Genomic DNA, 23,637 nt, shown 5'->3' on the forward strand with positions numbered 1-23,637 from the left:
CAAGTGGGTTCTAAATTTGGCAAAATGTCTTCTCTCTGCCATAGTAGGCTGGTGTTTTCCCATTCTTAAGGGTTCATACATCTTATTTTCTAAGCAAGCAGTCCTGTTTTTCTTTGCTTTTTAATATTTTTTTCCTTTTCCCTTTTATGGAATACCAAATGTGATGCAACCTTTTTTAGACTGTAAAATAAATGAGATATGGAAGCTTTCTGAAAGGGAAGGGAGAGTGGTAAGGGGGGGTGGGAGTGGGGGAGTCATTTTGCCTCTTCCTTGCAATGAAAGGATAAATACTGTATGTCTTTGATGCTGAGTTATGTGAAGTTTATGTATAGATGGGTCAGAATCACCGAGTCAGAATTTATTTCCAATACTTTGCTATCCTGCACATTTCTGCATACATATAAATGAGTCCCAGCCCCTTCCTGAGGAAAATGTGGTTAAGAGCATCCTATTTGGCCACCCACTTCCAGAAGTGTGTCCAACGAAGCCATCTCCTGTGGTCTGCTCTGTGCTAAATGCTTCATCACACTCCTGGTAGATAAAGACACCAGGCACAGTGCTCAGTGCAAAACTCTCCAGAGCACAGAACTCAAGCCCTGGCCACCAGGGAACAGATGTTGTTGGCAGTTGAAAACAGCCACTTCCTCATTTTGCAAGGTGTTGGAGGGAAGGACACCAAGCCTTCTCCCCAAACCAGGCACAGGCACCCTCCCCACTCACCTGCTCTGATCTCTGTTCTTCTAGCCCCAGGCCCCCATCTCTCCCTACTGTGATCGTCCTAGCCCTCCTTCCTCCCCCTGCAGCCATCTTTTCATGAAAATAAAGGGAGCCAGAGGAAAGGGGACCAGCATGAAGGAAACTGAGCTCTGTTCCCCTCCAGGGGCAGACTTTTGGAATTTGATCCCTTGGCTGTACACCTCTGCAGCCACGTGTGTCTGTCTGAGCAGCCCCCTTTCCTACCCATGATTATGTTGTTGAGGCATTTGTGTGCGCCGCCCCAGCCCAGAAGGCAAAGCTCAAGTTCTCAGGGAGCCTTTCCCAGCTCTTCCCTGGAGATTTTGGCAACTGGCATTCTGTTCACTCAGGTCTCTCCAGCCCAGGCTCACCTCTCTGCCTCCCTTCTCTTCAGGCCTCTTCTAGCAAGTGGAGGCTTCCAGTCACCAGAATGGCCTTGACGGTCCCGTCCAACAGGTTCCTCTGCTTTAGTTTCTCTTGCTTCTGGAGTGCCAAGAGGGGAGGACTGGAATACTTAAGATATTTCCCAGTCTCCCCAGGTACTAAGCATTCTGACTACCAGACTCCCAGCAGAATTTTCGGGATGGACGGCCCTCCCATCCTCCATACCACCACCACTGGCAGCTGTCTGCCCTCCCCACCCCGCAAGTGTTGGTAGAATTCCATTGGCTTCGGCATTCCTAGAGTGGCTGCAGTTGGCTTGGACATCCAACCTTGAAGGGAATGCAGCACAGTGCACCAGCCTCCGCTCTGCCCCAGTAGACAGGCCGGATTACTGGAGTTCAGGGAATAAGTGCTCGGAGTAAGAAACTCAAGTCAGTTTAGAGCTGTACATGGTCCAGGCCAGTCTCCTGCCTCAGACGGTGGCATGAAGGGCTGTGTGGTGAGCACATATTGTTACTCTTTCCCATGTCAGCCTCAAACTTTCAGGGTTACCAGACACAACACCTTGGCTTTCCTTCTCCTGGCTTGGCCTTGTCTCCAGATTTTCTATCAGTCATCTGTCACAGTGGCTTTATATTAAATAATCTAAAGGAAGGAGCATTAATTAGACAAGGAGTGAGAAGGCCTGGGTTTAATCTGTAGCTGATGGGTGGCCCCCATAAGGTCAGTTCTGGGTTCCCTGAGCCTACTTCCTTAATCTGAAACATGGACAGGGGCTTGAGGGGGCAGCTGGATTTGACTATAACCGTGTTCTAAAATTCCATGAGTCTTGGGGCCCCTGGGTGGCTCAGTTGGTTAAGCGTCTGACACTTGATTTGGGCCCATGTCATGACATGGTTTGTAAGTTCGAGACCCCCCCTTCCATGGGGCTCCACACTGACAGTGCAGAGCCTGCCTGGGGTCCTCTCTCTCCCTGTCTCTCTCTGCCCCTCCCCTGCTCATGCCCTCTCTCTTTCTCTCAGAAATAAATAAATAAACTTAAAAAAAATAAAAATAAAATTCCAGGAGTCTACACTGCAGGAGAGTAAATGGACAAGTAAATGGACGTCTAAAATGCTAGTAAAGACAGTGTTTCCCCTACAATTGTCCCTAAATTACTTAGGTCAAGCTTTGAGGAGCAATGCTGTTTCTCATCTTACAGGTCTCCCCCTCCATTCAGTCTCTTCATGACTGAATTAGCTTCCTCATACCCCTTTTTCTTCAGCTTCACTGATTGCAGATCTACCGCCTTTTTTTCCTCTTTGTAAATCTCCTTTACCTTAGCAAGTCTCAAGGTGCTCCACTGTCTTTGCCACCCATCTCTAGCAATGCCCTGGCTCTGAAGAAAGGAGTATGCACTCCAGGCAGGATAACGGTGTCTCCCATTTGTTTCTTCATGACACTCCAGTCTGGTGGCTTTGTGATGTGATGGCAGCACACTGAGTTGGTGCCTTTTGGGGGCTGCCCACAATGTCTCCCAGGATGCCTTTCCTGTCTTATAAATAGGAGTTCACAGTCCATCGTCTCCTAAGTACAGGTCTTTTCGCCCAAATACTCTACTCTTTGCCACATGAATACCTAGCTCCCACTTTTTTGCACATTCACAGAGCTTTGAGAGATCTTCTGGCCATTTCTCCCCCTGGTTCTTTGTCACCTCGAAGAAGAATCATCTACAGAATTGAAGATTGCACTGAGTCATGCAACTTGCATGTCGTTTTTTTTTTAATGCTGAAAAAAAAATCAAAACAATGAATTCTCATACTCATCCTGATTCCTGGGAGAGAGTAGCAGCTGGTGGGGGACAGTGAGTGACGAACGAGGTGAAGATCATTCTCAAAGGATGGGAAAACAGCATTTCGTTTTACCATGGATTTTAGTATCAGGTTATACAGTGGTTGGAGGCAAAGTCATAATTAGACTCCCATCTCTTCATGACTTCCACTCTATTGTATATGAGTGTTCACTAGTAAATTGAGTGGCTCCTACAGACCAGGCTCTAGGCTAAATATTGGGGGGAAAGGCCCTGGCCGAGAAGGACCTGCAGACTAGAAGTCTGGGCAGTTGCAGTCCTAGGTAAGTATGCCATGATAGAAAGGGGCACAGAGAGGAATAATGGCTTTGAAGGGAGTGCCATGCCCAGGACGGGCTCAGATAGGGGTAGTCAAGGGAGGTTTCTGGGAGTGATGACCTCTAAGCTGAAAGACCAGCAGGAGTTGGATAGGTAGAGGATGATCCTAACTGAAGGACTTGCAAGTAGCTGAGAAAGCATGTACGTCCCAGGACCTCCGAGTGGTTCAAGATGGTGGGCACTTGGAGCATGGGGCTGGAGAGAGAAGCAGATGCTGACCAGAAAAGGCCTAGGAGGCTCTGCTAAGGAGTTTCAACATTCTCTTGAAGACCATGAGAAGTCCTGGAGGAATTTTTTAAGTAGAGAAATATTGTGATCATATCATATTTACTTTAGAAGAAAAGCTAACTGGAGTTTTCTAAGGCCAAGGCCTAGGGACATTAGATAGTTAGAAATTGTTCGAGTAGACCAGACAAGAAACGGTGGCTCTGGCTAAGAGGAGTGGCCTTTGAAAGGAAGGGAAGTGGGTAGATCAGAGGCATGAATGAAAGGGGCAGAATCCATGATGGCTTGGTGATTGTTGGGAGTTAGGGAAAGGGAGGAATCAGTGATGAAATGATCGGGTTGGGGACAGGGCAGCTAAGCTGGAAAGCACCACCAGAGGGTATTAATGGTGACTATAGAGGCAAGTAAAGTTCCGAGTCTCATGGCTACCCTAAAGCAGTACCAAGTTCCTAAGTCCTGGTGGACCCAGAATGATGAAAAACTATTCTAAGAATGAAGTGGGTTTTCTGTGCCTACCTGGCCCACTTACCTTTGGGCAAAGCGTGTTGGGTGCTACTCCTTGGCTAGAGTCTCTGACCTGTCATCTGTGCCATTATGATCTCTCCTCGATAACTGGTAAAGAACATAGGTTTCCTCACTTCCCACAGAGATCCGAGAAGGAGGCAGTGCTGCACAACTTCTACTATGGCTGTCATCTTACTAACTTTGGAACGTATCTCTTTGTGATTGCTGGATTTTAGTGCCAAAGCAGAGAATAGGAGATATCCATGGCGTCATGGCATTGGAGCCAGAGAGACCAACTGAGTTGGTCTTAATTCCCTCCTCTGTAAAACAAGGAAAGTAACACCAACTCCAAGGGCTTGCTGCAAGAGTTTAATGAAATAAAGCATGCATGGTGCCCAGCAGATGGTAAATGCCCAATAAATATTAATTTCTGCCCCCACAACCCCCATCCATGGGCACTTACATTCCAAACGACAGTGCCTTCTCACTCTGATAAAGGACACTCCATGATGCTCTTACTTTTACCATCTTGCTGATAACTGAGTTGCTGTTGTTGTTGTTGTTGCTTTTAACTTCTTAGTGGAGAGAGAGGCAGGGGGAGGGATCCAAATTAAATTTAAGAATTTTTCTAAGTGAGCAGAAGTTTTACCTGAAAGAGTTCCTTCACGTGTCTGACGTCAGTTCTTTCTCAGTTGCATGTTAACCTGTGGCTTGTGACAATCGTGCGTGTATGGTAGCACACTTGAGACTAAGAATACTGGAATCGAGCTGGAATATCAGGCGAATGGGCAGCACAGTACCCATTTCCTTCATAGACTGACTTTGCCCCACCACTCTTTGTCCTTGAATCTTAACAGTTTGAAGCTATGATGTGATTGGCATCTCATCTTAGAAAAATGCAGGTCTTCTGCCTTGGGTCCACTCCAAATCTTTCAGCTTTTGGAGATATGCATGTAAATTCTTTCTTATTACCTTTCCTTTAGGCAGATAGCATCTCACCCTCACATTTAGGGTTCATAGGACTCCCTCAGGCCACCTTTCTTAGATTTGGACCGAGTTAGGGAACATTTTTGAGTGGAACACTCTTTGGCACTGGCTTCTACTTCTACAGCCTTCCCCTTGCCCTTCTTGGCATTCTCTGCTTCTGTTGTTCTAGAAGTTCCTCTTCTGATCTCATTTGTATTATTTTGCTCCATTGATGATAATTTTTTAAAAACCCTTTGGGAAAGATACGAAGTTCGGTTTCAGCCATTGAAAAATTTAATAGCTACATAAAATGCTTTTTGAGTCTTCTGTCATTAGTTAACATACAGCCTGTGACGACATTGTGCCACCATGTGCCACTTAGGTCAGGATATGCTTTCTACCTGCAGAAAGTTTACATGTCTTTAGGTAAGGTAAGAAAACACAATAGGAAAAAGACTGGAGAGACTACTATTATACCTCTTTAAAAAGAGAGGCTGGAAACCATAGAGGTAGCATCTCAAAAATCTATTCTTCTGTGTAGGATGAGATTATTAATTTCCTTAGTTACTATTTCTCCCTGAAGTGTTGGAATAGTGCCTTTTGATGCCTAGGCTTGAGAAAAGCTTGTTCCCCAAAGCCACTTGGCAAGTATAAATCCCAGGAACTAGGTGCTTTAAGCACTGTTTGTGAAACAGCAACCATTGTTGGGGGGGGGGAGTGGGGAAGGAGAGAAGCAGGAAGGGGGGTGGAGGGAGAGGGAGGGAGGGCTTGAGAGGGAGGGAGAAAGTGACGGTACTAGGAATGCACCAATGGGTAGGAGTGACCAAAATACTGGAGACTAGGTCCTTCCTGGGGCCTTGCAGGTGGGACTCAGATCAGCTTCTCTCTTTCTCCCACCCCCCAGCTTCACCCAGGGAGGCCACTGCTGATGTTAAATCTGGAGTATTTCATGCAAATCTAAACCATTGGGTTTTTTCCCTTCCAGATCTAAAACCTAGATGGAATCCCTTGAATTCAGCAAGCATACACTTTGGTGCCTAAGTAATTTTCTCCACAAGAACAATGATAACACTTTTGGGGAGTTTATGAACTTTTGTGATACCTGGAAATATGCAGGAAAAAAACATGTGTGTTAATCTCAGAAAGCATCTTTGTTGTTGCACAAATGCAACCAGTTAGAAAGGTGATGTTTTAGCCTTAAAGATTTTTAATAAGGTCCATGGATTAAAACATGAATATATTTTTGACCTTATGAACTATAGCAACACCTCACACTGTGAAAAGCAGAAAAGAAAATCTGTTAAAACAGCAGTTCAAAAAAACATTGCCCAGAATCATAAGGATAGGGGCCACCCTAAATAGAAATTGAACATGAAGTTGCCAATGTCAACTGATATGACCAACAAAAATGACAACAGGGCAATACATTTTGCTCCATGTCCCTAAAGTCAGCACAGTAGAGTGTAGTTTAATCTTTGAAGGGAATTGTAGATATCGTTTCTTAAAATTGATCACCAACAACGTGGCAGGTGTGGGCAGAAAGCCAGGCATCACCTTTATATCAGCTAACATGTATTGGGTGCCCATGATGAACCAAGTGCTGGAGAAATAGAAATGAGGAAGGGAGGCTAATATATAATATATTTATATAGGTTACAACATATATAATCTATTGTTCTATGCACAACACTGTAGGACCATTGGAAAGGCAGAGTTTGAAAAATGAAAGAAAGCTCGCCAAGTTCAGAATTACAAAAGGAAGCTTTTAAAGGACAGGTTGGATTTTAGGTGGCGGTGGGGGAAGGACACTACCAGCAGAAGAAACCACGTGACCAGAAGTTCGAAGGTAGGAAAGTACAAGGTCCAGGTCGATTGGAAAATAGAGCAGTGGAAGGGAAAGGAGAGAGCAATATGCCTTCTCAGGAGGGCCCTGAAGGCCAGGAGAGGACTAATAGTTAATTTGGAAGAAAATGTTGTAATTAAATGGAAAGTTTTTAAGCAATTGAGTTTTATGCATTAGGAAAGTATTGATAATCCTCGTTCTTAAAATAATCTAAAATAAACAGGCAATATCTGTTGATCATCTGCAGTGTTCTAAGCAGCAATTTACATGCCAAGTTCAGCTCTTATGTGTATGAGCTAGTTTAAATTCACAAGTCCCCTTTGAAAAGGTGAGTATTATCCATTTTACAGGAGCAGTTGGGGCTCAGAGAGGTTAATTCACTTGGCCCAAGGTGACACAGCTAGTTAGTGCCAGGGCAGGATTTAACCTATGGGTGACTGATTCCAAAGTTTCTGTTCTGAACCACAAAATAATAAATGCCAGAACTAGAGTTGGGGCCAATAAAAATGAAAAAAAAAAAAAAAAGGAAATGATTCAAAGTATTTTAGAATTTAATGTGAGGAAAGAGCTAGAAGGGGGAATCACAGACTCCTAGAATGGGAGCCAGCATGGGAAGCCCAAGTGAATGGGGAAATCGGAAAGAGGCATCTTCCACAGAGCAGGCAGGTGAGCTTGAGAAGCTGGTTTAAGTGGTGTGGTCCAGGGGAGACTAGGGCTGAAAGGGGAGTTTAGGGTTATTTACATAGAGATGGAGGTTAAGACTCAATGTGGAATGGGTTGCCTAGGCCTCTAAGAGAGCAGAGAAGCCAAAAGACAACTGGAGACTGAATTACGGAGAAAGAAGGAGTATCCGTTAAAGAAGACGCATCCATAGAGATGAGAGGTAAAAGTTGATTCAAAGAGACACTGATACTTTTCTTCCCAACAGTTACTTAATTCTGATTTGTGTTATCAGGACGGTCATCTTTTGAAAACAATGGAGATGCCTTTGCTTCAAGGCTATGATAAATATGCATGATTTATGTATATATATAGTATAGTGTTATACTATATATATTGATCTGAATCTTTGCATCTTTTCTTAGCAAATTTCTTGTCTTAAAAAGTTAGGGCTTTTTATTTCTTTCTTTTTTTTTTTTAACTATTTATTTTTGAGAGAGTGCAAGCAAGCAGGGGAGGGGAAGGCAGAGGGGGAGAGGGATCTGAGGCAGGCTCTGAGCTGACAGCAGAGAGTCAGATTCAGGGCTCAAACTCAGGAACCCAAGATCATGGCCTGAGCCGAAGTCAGATGCTCAACAGACTAAGCCACCCAGGTGCCCCTGGGGGCTTTTATTTCTAACTACAGAAGTAATATGAATTGATTGTAGAAAACTGAGGAAATACTGCAGAGTATAGGGAGAAAAAGAAGAAAATCTTTTGCCAGTAATAAACACCATTAACATTAAAAAAACTTTTTTTAAAGTTTATTTGGTTTTGAGAGAGAGAGCACGAGAAGGGGAGGGACAGAGAAAGGGGGAGACACAGAATCTGAAACAGCCTCCAGGCTCTGAGCTGTCAGCACAGAGCCCAACATAGGGCTCGAACCCACGAACCCTGAGATCATGACCTGAGCCAAAGTCGGACGCTTAACCGACTGAGCCACCCAGGTGCCCCTCTTTTTCGGATTTACATATATACTTTTTTTCAAACCAGGGATCCTTCATGAGATATTATGAATATTTTTACATGTCATTAAATTTAGTATTCATAACAATTTGATAGTTGCATCATGGTAATCTGTCATAAGGATGGACCAGAATTTATTTAACCAAGCCCCGTTATTGGATATGTAGTTTGCTTCCACATTGCAAATAATGCTGCAGTTAATATTCCTAATCAAACCTTGTGTGCTTTTTACTTCCTTCTGATTATTTTCTAAATATTTCCTAGAAGCAAAATTGCCAGTCAAATGCCGCAAATGTTTCCAAATCAGAGTTCTGCTTCCAAATGTAGTATCCATTTGCTGTTAGTACTTATGTTAGAATATATTAAATTGTGCTATCTCCTTCCTCCTTCCTTATTCCCATTCTTGGAAGTCAAAAGAAAACCTTAGAACAACGATCAACAGCAACCTTTCAGAAAAAGTATACACCCCTTTTTGTTGTTGATTTTATTATTATTATTATTAACCTCTTCATCAGGAACAGGGTTGGGTCACCAATCAGCTTCTATTTAGTCCCCAAGCCATTCGGGTGCTCAGTGCTTTTGAAGCCAAAAGGCCTGGTACTTTGGGAGATGAGGCCAACTTCCCAACCAGGCCGGGCCTGATTGGCAGGGGGTCCAAGCTTCCAGCCTCCGACTTTCATTAGCAGCACATGCAAGGTGGGGAGTCTCACTCCAGTAGGATATTTTTCAGGGCTGCCAGGATGGCCCTCCTAGGCCTTGGGGATTGGCAGCCCACCTCTCTGCACTTCCCAGAGGCCTCTGGCCTGGAGCACTGGGTTTTGTCCTGGGTCTCCCTGGCAGAGCAAAGCGCTCCTCTTTCCTGTCTTCAGGTCTTTACCCGGCTTGGGCTCGGGGCAGTCCCAGGGTCTGGGTGCCAAACTCCTTTGCTGTTCTGCAGAACCCTGGCTGCAGACCGGGGGTCCTGGCGGCAGCCCCCAAGCTTGTATCTTAGGGCTCAGGCTCCCCTTTTTGGGAACCAGGGCTTCTGTACTCAGACTCTAAGGCAGTGTTTTGCAAACCGAGGGGCCCATTGGTGGGCTACAAAGTAAATTTAGGATTTTGAGGAAAAAATCAGACTCAATCACAGTAAGGTAGGTGTTGTTCCGTGAAACTTTTTCTCAGATCCTACATACACATATTGTATGGTCCTGTCCTAAAACCTTGAAAGCCAAGGATGTAAATGCAAGTCAAGATTCCCATGAGGATATGATGAGGTATACTTAGGTGGGAAAATATGATGTTTTTACATGTAATAGCATGTACCAATTTTATTTATTTATTTTTCTTAGTTTATTGTCAAGTTGGTTTCCATATAATACCCAGTACTCATCCCAACAAGTGCCCTCCCAATGATTTTACATTTTTAATGTTTATTTTTGAGAGAGAGAGAGACAGATAGATAGAGCACAAGAGGGGGAGGGGCAGAGAGCGAGGGAGACACAGAATCTGAAGCAGGCTCCAGGCTCTGAGCTGTCAGCACAGAGCCCAGCACAAACCAAACCGTGAGATCATGACCTGGGCCGAAGTCAGAGGCTCAACTGACTGAACCACCCAGGTGCCCCTACATTTTTTTTCTTAGCTAGGCTAATAACTAGAAGGTCATGTGGCTTAGTGGAGAAAACTTTAGCTTTAGGGTCAGAACTGGGTCAGTACTGTTGCTCTCTGGCTAGCTGTGTGACCTTAGACAAGGGATCTCTCTGAGCCTCCTTGTCATTATGTGTAAAAAAAGCAATACACATCCTGGCCTGTAGGCCTGGAGGATTGAATGAAATAATCTGTGTATAGTGCTCAGCACATAGGAGACACGTAATAAATTAAGTTTATTTTCTAGTCCTTTATCTGGGCTCTGAGACATCATCTGCAGCATGGCCAGACTCCTTATTCCTCATCAAGAGTACATATGACCTGTGACATCACCAAAAGTGGTTCTGTTTCTCACCTGAGGGATCCCTCCACTTTGGTTCCCTACTCTCTGTGTTCTTCCTGATGATAATAAGTGTTTCCTATGAAAGGAATCTCCAATCAAGAAAGTTTCAGAATCGCACGTCGTAGCCAGGAATTAATAAGAACCCAACTCTGGGCTCACAAGCCTAGCTGGTGGCCCTGAGTGTATGTTAAGTCAGGTAGAAAGCTTAGGTCGTGGTGGGGACCAAGGCCAACTATAGGACATACTCCCTTTGAGAGAGGCAGCCACTCTTTATGCTGCAAGATTGTCACCCCGTTGAAATGTGGGTGCAAGCTTGTCAGATCTCTGGTTTTTCAAAAGAACCCAAACATCTGGGTGCTTTAATGTGGAAAAAAAATTCAAGTTTTACAAACACTGTGTTGGCCAAAGGAAATGCCCATGCATCAGATAAGGCCACAGGCCTGGCAGTCTGCACTCTGACCTAACCTTGGTGCTCAGCTGACTTAGTGCAGTCACCCCAGGCTGTCAAGAAAAACTTCCCAAGTTACCCCTGGAAAAGTGCTCTCTTCCCATTATTTTGCAGCACGAATACACTTTAAGCATGTGATATGTACCTCCTATCATAGATGACAGTGTTCTGTCATCCCCTTCTATGTTTGGGTAACCAAAACCACTCATAAAACATTTATTCCTTTTTGGAAAAAAAAAGCTTTATGGAGCTATAACTCACATAAAATTCAGTGATTTTTGGTATATTCCCAGGGTTATGCAACTGTTACTATAAACGGTTTTAGAACACTTTTGTCCTCCTAAAGGCAGCCCCATAACCATTAACAGTCCACTGCCCCCCCAAACTGCCAACCCTTGGTTATCACTAATCCGCTCTCCATCTTTATAAATGTTTGTATTCTGGACATTTCCTATGAATGGAATCATACAATATGTGGCCTTTGGTCACTGGTTTGTTTGTTTGTTTGTTTGTTTGTTTGTTTTTTACTTAGCCTGATGTTTCCAAGGTTCCCCATGTCCCAGAATGCATCAATCCTTCATTCTCCTCTACTGCCAATAATACTCAGCTGTATAGGTCTACCACATTTTATTTATCCACGTATCCGCTCAGCAGTTGACGGGCATTAGGAGTGTTTCCACTTTTTGACAATTACAAATAAGGCCGCCATGAACATTCATGAGCGAGTTTTTGTGTGGACATGTTTTTGTTTCTCTTGGATACATACCTAGGAGAGGGAATTGCTGGGTCATATGGTAATTCTATGTTTAACCTTCAGAGGGACTGTCAGACTGTTTTCCAGAGCAGCTGCACCATTTAACATGCTCACCAGCCATGTATGCCGGTTCCAATTTCTCCATATCCTCACCCACACTTGCTGTCATCTGTCTTTTTTGCTTCCAGACATCGTAGGTATGCTAAAACAGTGGTTCTGAAGGTTTGCGACACTTTCAGTACAGCAGCTGAATTGGGTCTGTTGATGTGGTGCTTGAGCTCCAGACCTAAAAGAGTGAACTTTTTTTGAATTCAGATCATTGTTTTACAAAAAGTGTTACTGATAAGCTTCCCCCTCCCCGTGTGTACCATTCTTTGGTGAGAGAACAGGCATCTCATTAAGAAAAGGTATGATATATCTTCCTTATTCACCAGTGAAACATTCCGGTTCTAGAGATTCTATTGGTGTCAGTTAGCTTCAGGACTGTTTTCTCTGCATTAATGAATGCAGCCCACAGCTGAAGCCACTCCTTTCCCCACCTGCAGACCACATTCAGACAGAAAATTCTGGCTGGGGCAGAAGTACTTAAGCAACTCAAGACCAGCTTGGCCTTCTCCACACACTGACAAATACAACATCACCTCTCTGCCCTCCACCTCTGGTCTTGCTCTGTGCCTATCATGTAACATCCTTTCAAATTAAATAAGGTTTCACCAGCCCTAAGTAAGAGTGGGGAAAACGGTGCACAGGCGTTTAGGGGCTACCAGAAGTCCACGGGTGGGGGGCTTGGAACTCAGTGTCCCAGCTTGTCATCCAGACTTCACAAACCTGGGCTCTTCTTTTCCTGAATTCCTCTCTCCTTTATTTTAAGCACCCTTGTAGAAAAAAGGTTTCTAAATATGTATGATCCATAGTATGGTTGACCTCACCAGACATTTTGGTTTACCTGTTTCTCCTCCTTTTCAGAACCTGGCCCTTTTTGAGAAGGAGAAACAACAGGAGAATTCACATAGCTTGAATTTAGGACTCACTGCACTGGGGGAGGAATTAATATCTTTCAGCCAAAGACTTAACAGCCTCGTCTGCATTTTGTATTTTTTTACATTAGAGTTGTTTCAAATGTCTGTTGGAAGCAACCTTTGGGCAGACATTCTTGCAGTTTTCTGTGATAACTTCTTATTTGGCCTGCCATAGTTCACTGTATCCAACAAGGAATAACCTTGGCCTAGCTGGAAACTGCTAACTGCTAAAACTGTATGTGTGTCTAAATTTGAGATCCCCTCTAGCCCTACCCCCCCAGCCCTATCTTCCCCATTACAAGTTATAAAAATGAGATGCAGGGGCACCTGGGTGACTTGATTAAGCATCTGACTTCGGCTCAGGTCATGATCTTGTGGTTCATGAGTTGAAGACCCCGTTGGGCTAGCTGCTGTCAGCACAGAGCCCGCTTCAGATCCTCTGTCCCCCCCTCTCTGCCCCTCCGCTGCTTGCAGGCACTCCTTCCCTCTCAAAAACAAATAAACGTTTGACAAAAAATGAGATGCAATTAGCATCTATCCTCAATCTTAGTATCCTAACATTTACTTATTACTTATTACTCTGTTTTCCTGCCTTCTGATTTATAGAGACCCAAATGCTTATCTCCAAAGATGGAAGAGGAAGATTAAAACAATAATTTGCAGTAAGTACTCTTTGAGCTGTTAATTCATTTGTTCAACAGAGTTTATTTAGTGCTTGCTAGATGCCAGGCACCTTAGCAGGTGCTTGGGATACAAAGATAAGCTAGGGTCCCTGCCTTGAAGGGATGCAGTGCTATAGGACAAGCAGACACAGACCTGGATAAGCACATTTGTGAACATGGTAATTAATGCACAGAGTATTATGGGATCACAGAAGAGAGGCACTTCACGTAACCTGGAGAGGAGATCGAGGCAGGCTTCAGGAAGGGTGTAAACTATGTTAATTCAGTTAGCTAAATGAGGTGTGGTAGAGAGCATTCAGGCTTTTTGAATTAGATATCTTTGTAACTTAAGATAACACACCCCGTAACTCTAAAGTAAACTATATGACAATTTCTCGCCAGCGATTCATGTTGAGGCAGGAAGGGGTCTACCATCATGAATAAATGAATATCAAGGTTGCAGGATTAGAGCTAGAAGTTGTGGGGTTTATTTAAAAGTTTCTTTTCTTTTATGCCTTTCCCTCCCTATATAATGGGAAAAACAAACATGAGAAATGTGGAGGTTTTTCTATTCTTCTGACATGGCCTCTGTTATACTTGGGAATGTATAAAGGCATCTTCACTAGAATGGATACAGATTAGTGTTTGAGTCTAGGATTTAAAAAAAAAAGCTTAATTATATTTGCAACCACTGACCTCATTAAATTTAAAATAATAAAGAAAAACTGAAGTTTAACTGTACTTGATGCTTTCTAAGTTATGGGTTTGAAGGGATGCGTGACATATTGAATATGTCAATTGAATATGCATAATTCAAATTCTGTGTGACATAATTTGAAACCTTTGAAAAAAAATTTAATCTTTACAATAACCCTTTGATCCCTTCCATTTTATACTGAGAAAGTTGAAGAAGCAACAAAGAGGTAAAAAAAAACTTGCCTAAAACACTCATTATGGTGACCACTGAGTGTTGTATGTATGTGATGAGTCAGTAAATTCTACTCCTGAAACCAATGTTGTCTTGTATGTTAACTAAGTAGAATTTAAATAAAAGAAAAAAAAAACTGAAGAAAAAAAAAACTAACCTAAGATTACAAAGCTAGTAAGAAGCAGAGCTGGGATTTGAACCCAGGTCTATTTAAACCTAGTGCCTGTTACTCACCGTATCATCCTGCTGAAATAGATATCTGTGTGAGCCCATTGCTCTCCTGTAGTTCTGTGACCATGAACTTAGCCTGGCAGGAGTTTTGGTAAAAGTGTGTGTTTGAGACACATTTTTGTCCCACATTTTGGGACACAGCAAATCCAACATTGCTCCTGAAAAATCCTGATAGTGCTATGTTCAAATGATAGGCAAAATTTGATGTCATGGACGCCACTTAAAACGTGGCCAATTTTTTATCAATATTTTGTAAAATAGTCACTGAGAAGGTAAAGCAGAATTGAGGTAAATATCTACATTTGAATACAGCGCAAAATTTGATTCATAGAGAAAGTAGACAAGAGTAAATATGTGTGAAAATAAAAAATAAAAGTCACCTTTAGATGTTTACTTTTAAATATTGCATGTATGTTATACTAGTTTATATATTTAACGTTATACTCATTTTCACGTGCCTTTGTATGTATTGTCCATTCAACAAGACTGTAATCCCCAAGACCAACCTTTATTAAAAGGTTATCTATAGGTCAGGAAAGGTTATCTAAGCCTATTCTCAAATAGCTTAATAAATGGGAGCAAATGCATTAGGTTATGGATGCTTAAAGTGGATATAAGAAATGAAATTAACATAATAAAATGATTTATTTTAACTTTGATCTATTGCATTTGGGAGGAATTGGCTGGTGGGTTTAAAAGGGTATAAAGATTCCATTAGAGGGTGAAAAAGGGGAAGTCTGTTATAACCGAATAGGGGTGTGGTCTGCTTGGGCTAAGGAGGAATAGATAATAGTTTCATAAAAGACTGATAGATCTGTAGTCTTCAGAACTGGCTATTATAGCTCGGACATTTTCTTTACAGACATAATAAGTATGTCTCTTAATACCGGCCAGCTTGGTGAGTTAGAGAAACCACAGCCTGTGGGTTTGGGCATATGCACTCTCTGCCTGCATCTAATCCTCCGGGTAACAATACACCTACAGCTGCTGTAATCCTAGAGCAGTTACATGGATGCACTAAGTGGTGTGATGGGAGGGAAAGATAGCATCACAAGGATTCGTTTGATTATAACAGTAATCCACACCAAGTCAAATAAAATAGCCAAACAGTTAAAAATGTGGTCTCTAATGAATTTGCTAATTCTAGCAGGCCCTCACCAACATTTCCTGCTAGAGTACCCCGTATCAAAACGAAGTAGCTGTGCTTTAATTACACGGAATAATTATTTGATTTCCAGGAAGTTAAGACAGTGCTTTGTATTTAAATAAAAAGTTCTAGACATGCTGTGAAACTCGATCAAACCAAGAAAAAGAGTGAAACTGAATGCCTGTTCAGGGAGTCAAGATTTCAGCCGCTCGGCAAGCTTGACGTTATGGCTTGTGAGCCCAGAAAGGGTATTTTAAAGCCGGCTGACTGGATCATGTCACTTTGTTAGAGGAAAAGCCCTGCCTTTCCAGAGATCTAGAGTGTAATGCAGCCATATGCTGTTGAGGGGCTCGAATTTTGGCCGCCTTCACCCCTCTGCACTAGCAGATACCCCAGTTTTCAGGGGACGTGATCTCATAGTGTCGCCCTCACTTTTGAAGCTCTGTTAAAATTCTAGGGCCTCTTATCTCAGTGGCTTTGGGAGTGAGTTTGGGGTAAGAAGGGGGGGGGAGGCCTGTGAGTGTCTCTTTTGCCTGAGGAGTTGGGGACACTTGTGGAAAAGTCAGGCCCTTTTCGCTCCGGCCGCCGCTCCGGTGTGGGGCTGGCTTGGGTTAGACACATGCACACATACACCATAGAGCTCTGCTTTCCCGTAGCAGCTGCTGCCTCTGCCTCTGCCTCTCCCGCCTCAGCCTCTTTGCCCGGCATACACACACATTCAGATTTGCGCGCTGTTTCAATCCTTGATGACGTGTCCCCGGAGACAGCCAATAGCAAACGGGCTCTGGTCAGGACAATGGGAGGTATCGGGCCAATGAGCGAGCCCCGTGAGTTGGCGGTAGCCAATAGGAGCCGCGCTGGCTGGAGAGTAATGTTACAGAGCGGAGAGAGTGAGGAGGCTGCGTCTGGCTCCCGCTCTCACAGCCATTGCAGTACATTGAGCTCCATAGAGACAGCGCCGGGGCAAGTGAGAGCCAGACGGGCACTGGGCGACTCTGTGCCTCGCTGAGGGTGAGTCTGGGGCAGCGCCGCGGCGGGGAGAACGCCTCCGGCAGCTCTCCACCCCGCGCGGTGGCCGGATCCCCGCGGCCGGGAGCCGGCGGGTCAGGATCCACACAAAGGCAAATGAGGGGGGATCGTGGGGGGAACTGCGCACGGAGCGAGCCTCTTCTCGGGCGCCGGGAGCCCTGCCCCGCGCCGGAACCCCGGCCCACGGGCTGCCTGAGGCGCTGCGAACCCCGAGCCCCGCGAGTTTCCACCCCCGGCGGCGTCCGCGCTGACAGGCGCAAAAAAAATTTTTTTTAATTGAAAATAAATTTTTTAACGTGTTTTCGGCCCCTGGGCCGAATGTTCGGGCGGTCGGCGTGCGCGGGGGGCGGCGGGCGGCGGGGCCGGCGGCGGGCGGGCAGGCGGCGGCGCTTCCACGGGCTGCATTGGCCGCCGCAGAGAGCTGGGCGCCGGCGGCGAGCGCGGGCGGGCGGACGGGCGGGCGCTGCGGGCGAGGCGGCGCGGTGGGCCGGGGGCGGCGGCGCGGGGCCGGGCCCGCCGGCCTGTGCCCGGGCGCGGCGGCGGCGGCGGCTCGGCGGCGGGGGGAGCGGCGCCGCTGCGCTCGCTGGAACATGGCTGACTCGGCCCGGCGCTGCTGGCTGGAGAGAAAACAAGGCGGGCGGGAGCGGGCGGGGGAGCTGGGCGCAGCAGTTCCGAGGCAACTTTTTTTTTTCCTCTCTTTCCAGCCCCGCGTTCTCCGTGCGGGGGCGGCCGGGGCGCGCGGGCCCGCGCCGAGGGCGACGGGGAGCTGCGGGCCGGTGGGCGCCTCCCGGGGCGGCCCCCACCCCCGCGGCCCAGGAGGGGGGAGGGTCCGGGCCCGCGCGCCCCCCCCCCCCCCCCCCCCCCCCCCGCTGTAATGGCCGAGTGTGTGCGCCAGAGCGCGGCGCGCACCCCGCCCGCCGGCGCTCACACTCAGACACTCACATACATACACACACACACACACACACACACACACACACAAAGGGAAGGAGCCATATTCTCGCTCGCGCTCGCCCTCGCGGCGGCGGCGGCGCAGGCGGGGAAGACGCGCAGCGGCCATTCCGTGCGCGCCGGCCCCGGCGGCCGCGGGCGGAGCCAGCCCCCATTTCGAGCGGGGCTTCTCCCTCCGCCGAGCCTGACAAAATGGGGGAGGCCTGCGGGGCCTGCGCCTGCGGGCGGGCGCACGTGGCGGCACCGGCGCGGGCGGGTCGGGCCCGGAGGCCCGGCCGCGGCCCCGCGTTTCCGCGGTCGCCCCGCCGCCACCGAAGTTCTGGGGTTGGGGGCCGAGTGGCGGGAAGGCGTGCGGGGCGCGTCTCGCGCGGCGCCCCGACTTTCACAGATTAAAAAAAAAAAAACCTCCCCTGGTTGGGGGGTGGGCAGGCAGAGCAACGAGCAGGAGTGGCTTTTGTCCCTCATCCTTGTTTACTCGAAGAAACTTCAGACCGGACGTGTTTAGTCAGAACTGAAATACATCTCGGGGCCAAACCGATAGGAAACGAGGCTGCCTCTCGGTGGCAGCCGCACAAATACCGCCGCCACCCCCCAGCCTGGGTCCCAGCGCCAGAGCTTTCTGCCCCTCCCTCCTCCCGGCAAAGTTTTGTGCAGAGAGTATTTTTACAGCCTTCCTTGGGAAAACTTCAGATAGACCGTGATTTAGGCCCGTGATTTGGAGAAGCCTGCCCACTGGGGCTCTTCCCGATTTTATTCCCGACGTGGTGCCGATCTACGAATCGGCCCCACTAGTTTTGTGGTCTTCGGGTTTGTGGATTACAAATGGTTTTGTACATTTAAAAAGTTTTTAAAATGTCCGGTTAGGTGCTCATTCGGAGCAGATCCACGCTGATGAGTAACGGGTACTGTAGGAGGGTACCCCTGTGTCTGCACTTTCTCAGATCTTCCTGAAGGACCGTTTTTTATTTTCTGTTTTCTTTTTGCTTGGCCTAGCCTCTTCTAGGAATCAGCTATCACTGCCATTTTCTTGTTCGGTATATTATGAGAGGTTCGTGCCACTACTGTGTTAAATAACCAACTTTGGTGTTCATTCACTCCCCACAAAGTTCAAGTGCGTGTAGAATCCCATAATTTCATGGAAAACCCCAACCATTGGTTTTTCTCTTTTTAGAAAATAATCAAACATGGGCAAAGGAGATCCTAAGAAGCCGAGAGGCAAAATGTCATCATATGCATTCTTCGTCCAAACTTGCCGAGAGGAACACAAGAAGAAGCACCCGGATGCTTCAGTTAACTTCTCAGAGTTTTCTAAGAAGTGCTCAGAGAGGTGGAAGGTAAGGGGACTTGAAACAACATGGGGGAGTTTTTAAAAACTTAAATCCAAATCCAGATTTACTAAAAAGCCTAGGGGCCGTTTGCAGAATGTGTCTTGGGATGTTAGAACAGGCTGCTGAATAATGGCATAAGATGCTGGTTTTAGTTATTTTAATACGTTTGTGACAGTTTGGTAAGATTTTGGTTACTGATTGCAGTTTGCAAATAATTCTTTTTGTAGACCATGTCTGCTAAAGAGAAAGGAAAGTTTGAAGACATGGCAAAAGCGGACAAGGCTCGTTATGAAAGAGAAATGAAAACTTATATCCCCCCTAAAGGGGAAACAAAAAAGAAGTTCAAGGATCCCAATGCACCCAAGAGGCCTCCGTAAGTATCCTGCCTACTTCGAGGAGGATGTTGCAATAGAATCAGAAATATAGCAAGCCACCTGGTGGGTTTGGAGTGTAGAATCAAAGTTTCATAGCTGATAAGTGGCTTATATTCATATATTTGAATATTGTAAGCAGAATTCCTTTTGGATGGGAGTTTGAGCCAGAGCATTTGAATTAGACATTGGCCTCCTTCATTTCATCTATCTCCTAAATGTAACTTTCTTTTGTTTCTTGAGAAATACCATCTGTCCAAAAGACTTAATTTGCAGAATTGTTTTTGGAGCTTTTGCATTTATTAATAGTACATGCTCATTTGGTAGCATCATAAGTTAAACAGCTGTAAATGAAGGTTTGATTGTGAAGGATATTTAGCATGTTTTAATCTTCGCACCCGTCCAGTGCCTGAGAGAAATTAGCAGCAGCTTTTATGTAACAGGACAGTACACATTTCATAGTAAACTTAAAACTAAATTTCTTTTTTTAGTTCGGCCTTTTTCTTGTTTTGTTCCGAGTATCGCCCAAAAATCAAAGGAGAGCACCCTGGCCTGTCCATCGGGGATGTTGCAAAGAAGCTGGGAGAGATGTGGAATAACACCGCTGCTGACGACAAGCAGCCTTACGAAAAGAAAGCTGCGAAGCTGAAGGAAAAATACGAAAAGGTAAGAAGTGTGGGTTTGTTCGTTGTAATGATGAAGGTATGCCAGATGTTAGCTTATACTTGATACCCCGGCCCAGTGTCCTAGCTTCTTGTGGATTTCTAAGAATTTGGAGTGTAATGCAGTTCTCAGGTTAACAGCTCCTTTCAAAGTGTGTAGAAGTCCAAAAAAGTTGAGTTTTTATTTTTGATCTGGGTACAACAGCCATACGCTTAAGCTGGTTTTGTTATTCTCTGATGTCTCCAAATTTATGACGATAGTGGTAGTCCCTTTTAGTCAAATGGTTATTTTAAATGGTTAGACACAAAAATAATCTGGGCAAGATAATAAAAATCAGATCGTTCATAAATGTATCTTGAAATATTTGTGTTCCCTTCCTTCAGTAACAGAAATCCCAACTGTATTAATTTCAAAAAAGCTATAATGTTGATCTGTGTAATAAGTTGATAAAGAAAAGGATATCTCTCCTATACTTTGAATAGGAATACTAAGTTAAATTTTAGCTTGTTTAGTTGTCTGGAAAAATGTTGATTTCTAGAGGTTTCTTAATTGCATGCTTACTGGCAAATTTACCTTTTTTTTTTTTTAAAGAATTTTCTACTATGAATTAGGGTCTGATATAAACCTGTAGAATGCTGTTTTGCATTCAGAAGGTGGCAGTGTCTACCCTTTAATCAGTCTCTACATTCTAGTTTTAATAAACGGAAGTTAGGATGTGGTACCTAATTGTACTTCAGTGAGGCAGAACATCGCACATGTTAGACCTTGTTATTTCATGAGTTATGGATTATTAATTGCAATTCTCCATAAGTGTTTTTATATGTATTCCTCAATCCTAGTCCTTTGTGGAGCTGGAGTAAGTGCAGATATGTGGAATTTTCGTATACTTGGGATCTTGACTTTCCCTAAGTTACTTTTCCTTCTCCCCTTGCTTAACTGTTTGGTCTTTCCTTCCACTTTTTCCTGACTTTACTTTGGAAGGATATTGCTGCATACCGAGCTAAAGGAAAGCCTGATGCAGCAAAAAAGGGAGTCGTCAAGGCTGAAAAAAGCAAGAAAAAGAAGGAAGAGGAGGAGGATGAGGAAGATGAAGAGGAGGAAGAGGAGGAAGATGATGATGATGAATAAGTTGGTTCTAGCGCAGTTTTTTTTTCTTGTCTATAAAGCATTTAACCCCCCTGTACACAACTCACTCCTTTTAAAGAAAAAAATTGAAATGTAAGGCTGTGTAAGATTTGTTTTTAAACTGTACAGTGTCTTTTTTTGTATAGTTAACACACTACCGAATGTGTCTTTAGATAGCCCTGTCCTGGTGGTATTTTCAATAGCCACTAACCTTGCCTGGTACAGTGTGGGGGTTGTAAATTGGCATGGAAATTTAAAGCAGGTTCTTGTCGGTGCACAGCACAAATTAGTTATATATGGGGTTGGTAGTTTTTTCATCTTCAGTTGTCTCTGATGCAGCTTATACGAAATAATTGTTGTTCTGTTAACTGAATACCACTCTGTAATTGCAAAAAAAAAAAAGTTGCAGCTGTTTTGTTGACATTCTGAATGCTTCTAAGTAAATACAATTTTTTTTATTAGTATTGTTGTCCTTTTCATAGGTCTGAAATTTTTCTTCTTGAGGGGAAGCTAGTCTTTTGCTTTTGCCCATTTTGGATCACATGGATTATTACAGTGTTTATCTTTTCATATAGTTCGCTGATAAAAAGGCTTTGTCTACACCCTGCATACTCATGATGAGGGTAATAAAAGTTGAGTTGAGATCGTTTTCATCCATAACTGAAAAACTCCAGTCTTGATCAGTTGATAGCAGATTTCACTTAGCCCAGTCACATTGATAAAGTGAAGAGTAACCAGTCTATTCACAGCATGGGATTAGTAGAATCAAACATTTTGAAAGTCTGTCCTTGAAGGACTAAGAGAAAAGTTATGTTCTAATCTTTACATAAGGACTCTACATTCTTTAACTCCCATTACAAAGTAATGGGAGTTATATTTGCAGTTCCCACATTAAAGAAGACCTGAGAATGTATCCCCAAAAGCGTGAGCTTAAAATACAAGACTGCCATATTAAATTTGTTGACATTAGTCCCAGCAAAGGCTCTGGAAAGAAAAAAAGTGCTGGCTGTAAATGTCTTCTCCTGTTTATCTAAATATGGATTTCTTAGGAAACTTGACTCTCCCTTAAAGATATTTTTCACTAATTGGGCCAACTTCTAAACTGTATACCACATTTAAAATCTGGTATATTTTCCTATATAGTAGTTTGCTCCTTTATATAAATCAAATAGGCCTGAGGGGAAGAAGACACTTAAAACTTTGTATTTCAGTAGGAGTTATCGGATTTGAATTTGATTTTTCTTTACAAAATCCAAACTCATTCATTAGAGTCATGTTTATCTACTTAGCAGTTTAGGGAACAATTTGGCAATTTTGTGGTTTTTGAGATTATCGTTATCTTAAAGTGCCAGTGTTTTAAAAAAGCGTTCTTGTAATTTTACACGCTTTTGTGATGGAGTGCTGTTTTGTTATATAATTTTGACTTGGATTCTTTCCATTTGCATTTGTTTATGTAATTTCAGGAGGAATACTGAACATCTGAGTCCTGGATGATACTAATAAACTAATAATTGCAGAGGTTTTAAATATTAGTTAAATGGCTTTCACTTAAAATCTTAAGATTTTGTTATATACATATTTTAATCTTTCCAATAGTATCTCTTAGCAACACCATTTAAACAAGTATAAGGTCTGCAAAGTTTTTCCCTTTAAAAATACTTTGTCTATACTTACAAATAGGTTAATGATCAAAAGTTGCCAAACATCGGGAGTGTTCTCAGGATGCTATATATATATATATATATATATATATATATATACGTACCTATATATATACCAGCCAATATACATACCTATACATATATATATAGCATCCTGAGAACACTCCCGATGTTTGGCAACTTTTGATCATTAAATACCTATAATATATACCTATATATATATTTATAAGTATGTATATATATAAATGCAGAAAAATTTATTTTCAGAATGTTGGGTTAAACAAGATAGTAGTTTTTCAAAGCAAGGCACCTGAAGCAGTTTAAAGACAATAGTGATTATAAATCTAAATTTACTAATTTTCTAAGTCAAGTGGAAGGCCTCAATTGTGTAAAACTATTGAATTCTTAGTCAAGGGGAGTAAGTCAGTATCCCAATTTACATGCACTCTGCTATAGCTGTGGCACCACCACTGTCAACATCTGTTGCTAGTAAGTGATCCAATTAAAAGGGAATTCTGCCTGAAGGAAACTTGTAACTTAGTGGGTGTGTCACTACAAGTACCTGTTTTTTGTTGAGAATGGGAACAAGTTTTTTGGTGTGTGAACTGGCTTCAGATCTTGACAGGAAAAAGACAGACTCTTCCATCTGGAAGCTAATAAATAAATTTCCTGTCTAGTGTTTGAGCAGCCTCCCTGGGGCTTGAGATTTTAGATAATTTAGTGTAAAGCCTTTGTATAATTGGGAGGATTTGTTTTCAAGTTTATAAGAACTGTTTTAATGTTTAGAAATAGTTACAGCACTATGGGCATAAAGGTTTTCTTAATAAAGTCAGTATAAATTTTAATATGAAAGTTGGAGCACTTA

At 43.9% G+C, this 23,637-nt stretch overlaps 1 protein-coding gene across 2 annotated transcripts; it reads left to right on the forward strand.

Annotated features, from left to right (window-relative positions):
- Positions 1–16,514: 16,514 nt before the first annotated feature.
- Positions 16,515–22,638, forward strand: HMGB1 (high mobility group box 1). Of its 2 annotated transcripts, none has more exons than XM_039255139.1 (5): positions 16,515–16,655; positions 18,796–18,958; positions 19,180–19,325; positions 19,815–19,989; positions 20,968–22,638. In XM_039255139.1, exons 2-5 carry the CDS (start codon positions 18,809–18,811, stop codon positions 21,112–21,114), a joined length of 618 nt encoding a protein of 205 aa, XP_039111070.1. In that variant the 5' UTR covers positions 16,515–16,655; positions 18,796–18,808; the 3' UTR covers positions 21,115–22,638. The 2 variants fall into 2 exon arrangements, with proteins under 2 accessions (XP_039111070.1, XP_039111075.1); XM_039255144.1 differs by lacking the exon at positions 16,515–16,655 and adding an exon at positions 17,967–18,672.
- The last annotated feature ends 999 nt before the right edge of the window (positions 22,639–23,637 follow it).

Source organism: Hyaena hyaena, unplaced genomic scaffold (genome assembly GCF_003009895.1).
Source record: "Hyaena hyaena isolate Hyena2069 unplaced genomic scaffold, ASM300989v1 scaffold_11, whole genome shotgun sequence".
NCBI lineage: Eukaryota > Metazoa > Chordata > Mammalia > Carnivora > Hyaenidae > Hyaena > Hyaena hyaena.

Coding starts and splice junctions, on each gene's coding strand:
- HMGB1 (XM_039255139.1), top strand. CDS start 18,809: ATGGGCAAAGGAGATCCTAAGAAGCCGAGAGGCAAAATGTCATCATAT. Junction 18,959..19,179: donor AGTGCTCAGAGAGGTGGAAG/GTAAGGGGACTT, acceptor TTCTTTTTGTAG/ACCATGTCTGCTAAAGAGAA. Junction 19,990..20,967: donor TGAAGGAAAAATACGAAAAG/GTAAGAAGTGTG, acceptor TTACTTTGGAAG/GATATTGCTGCATACCGAGC.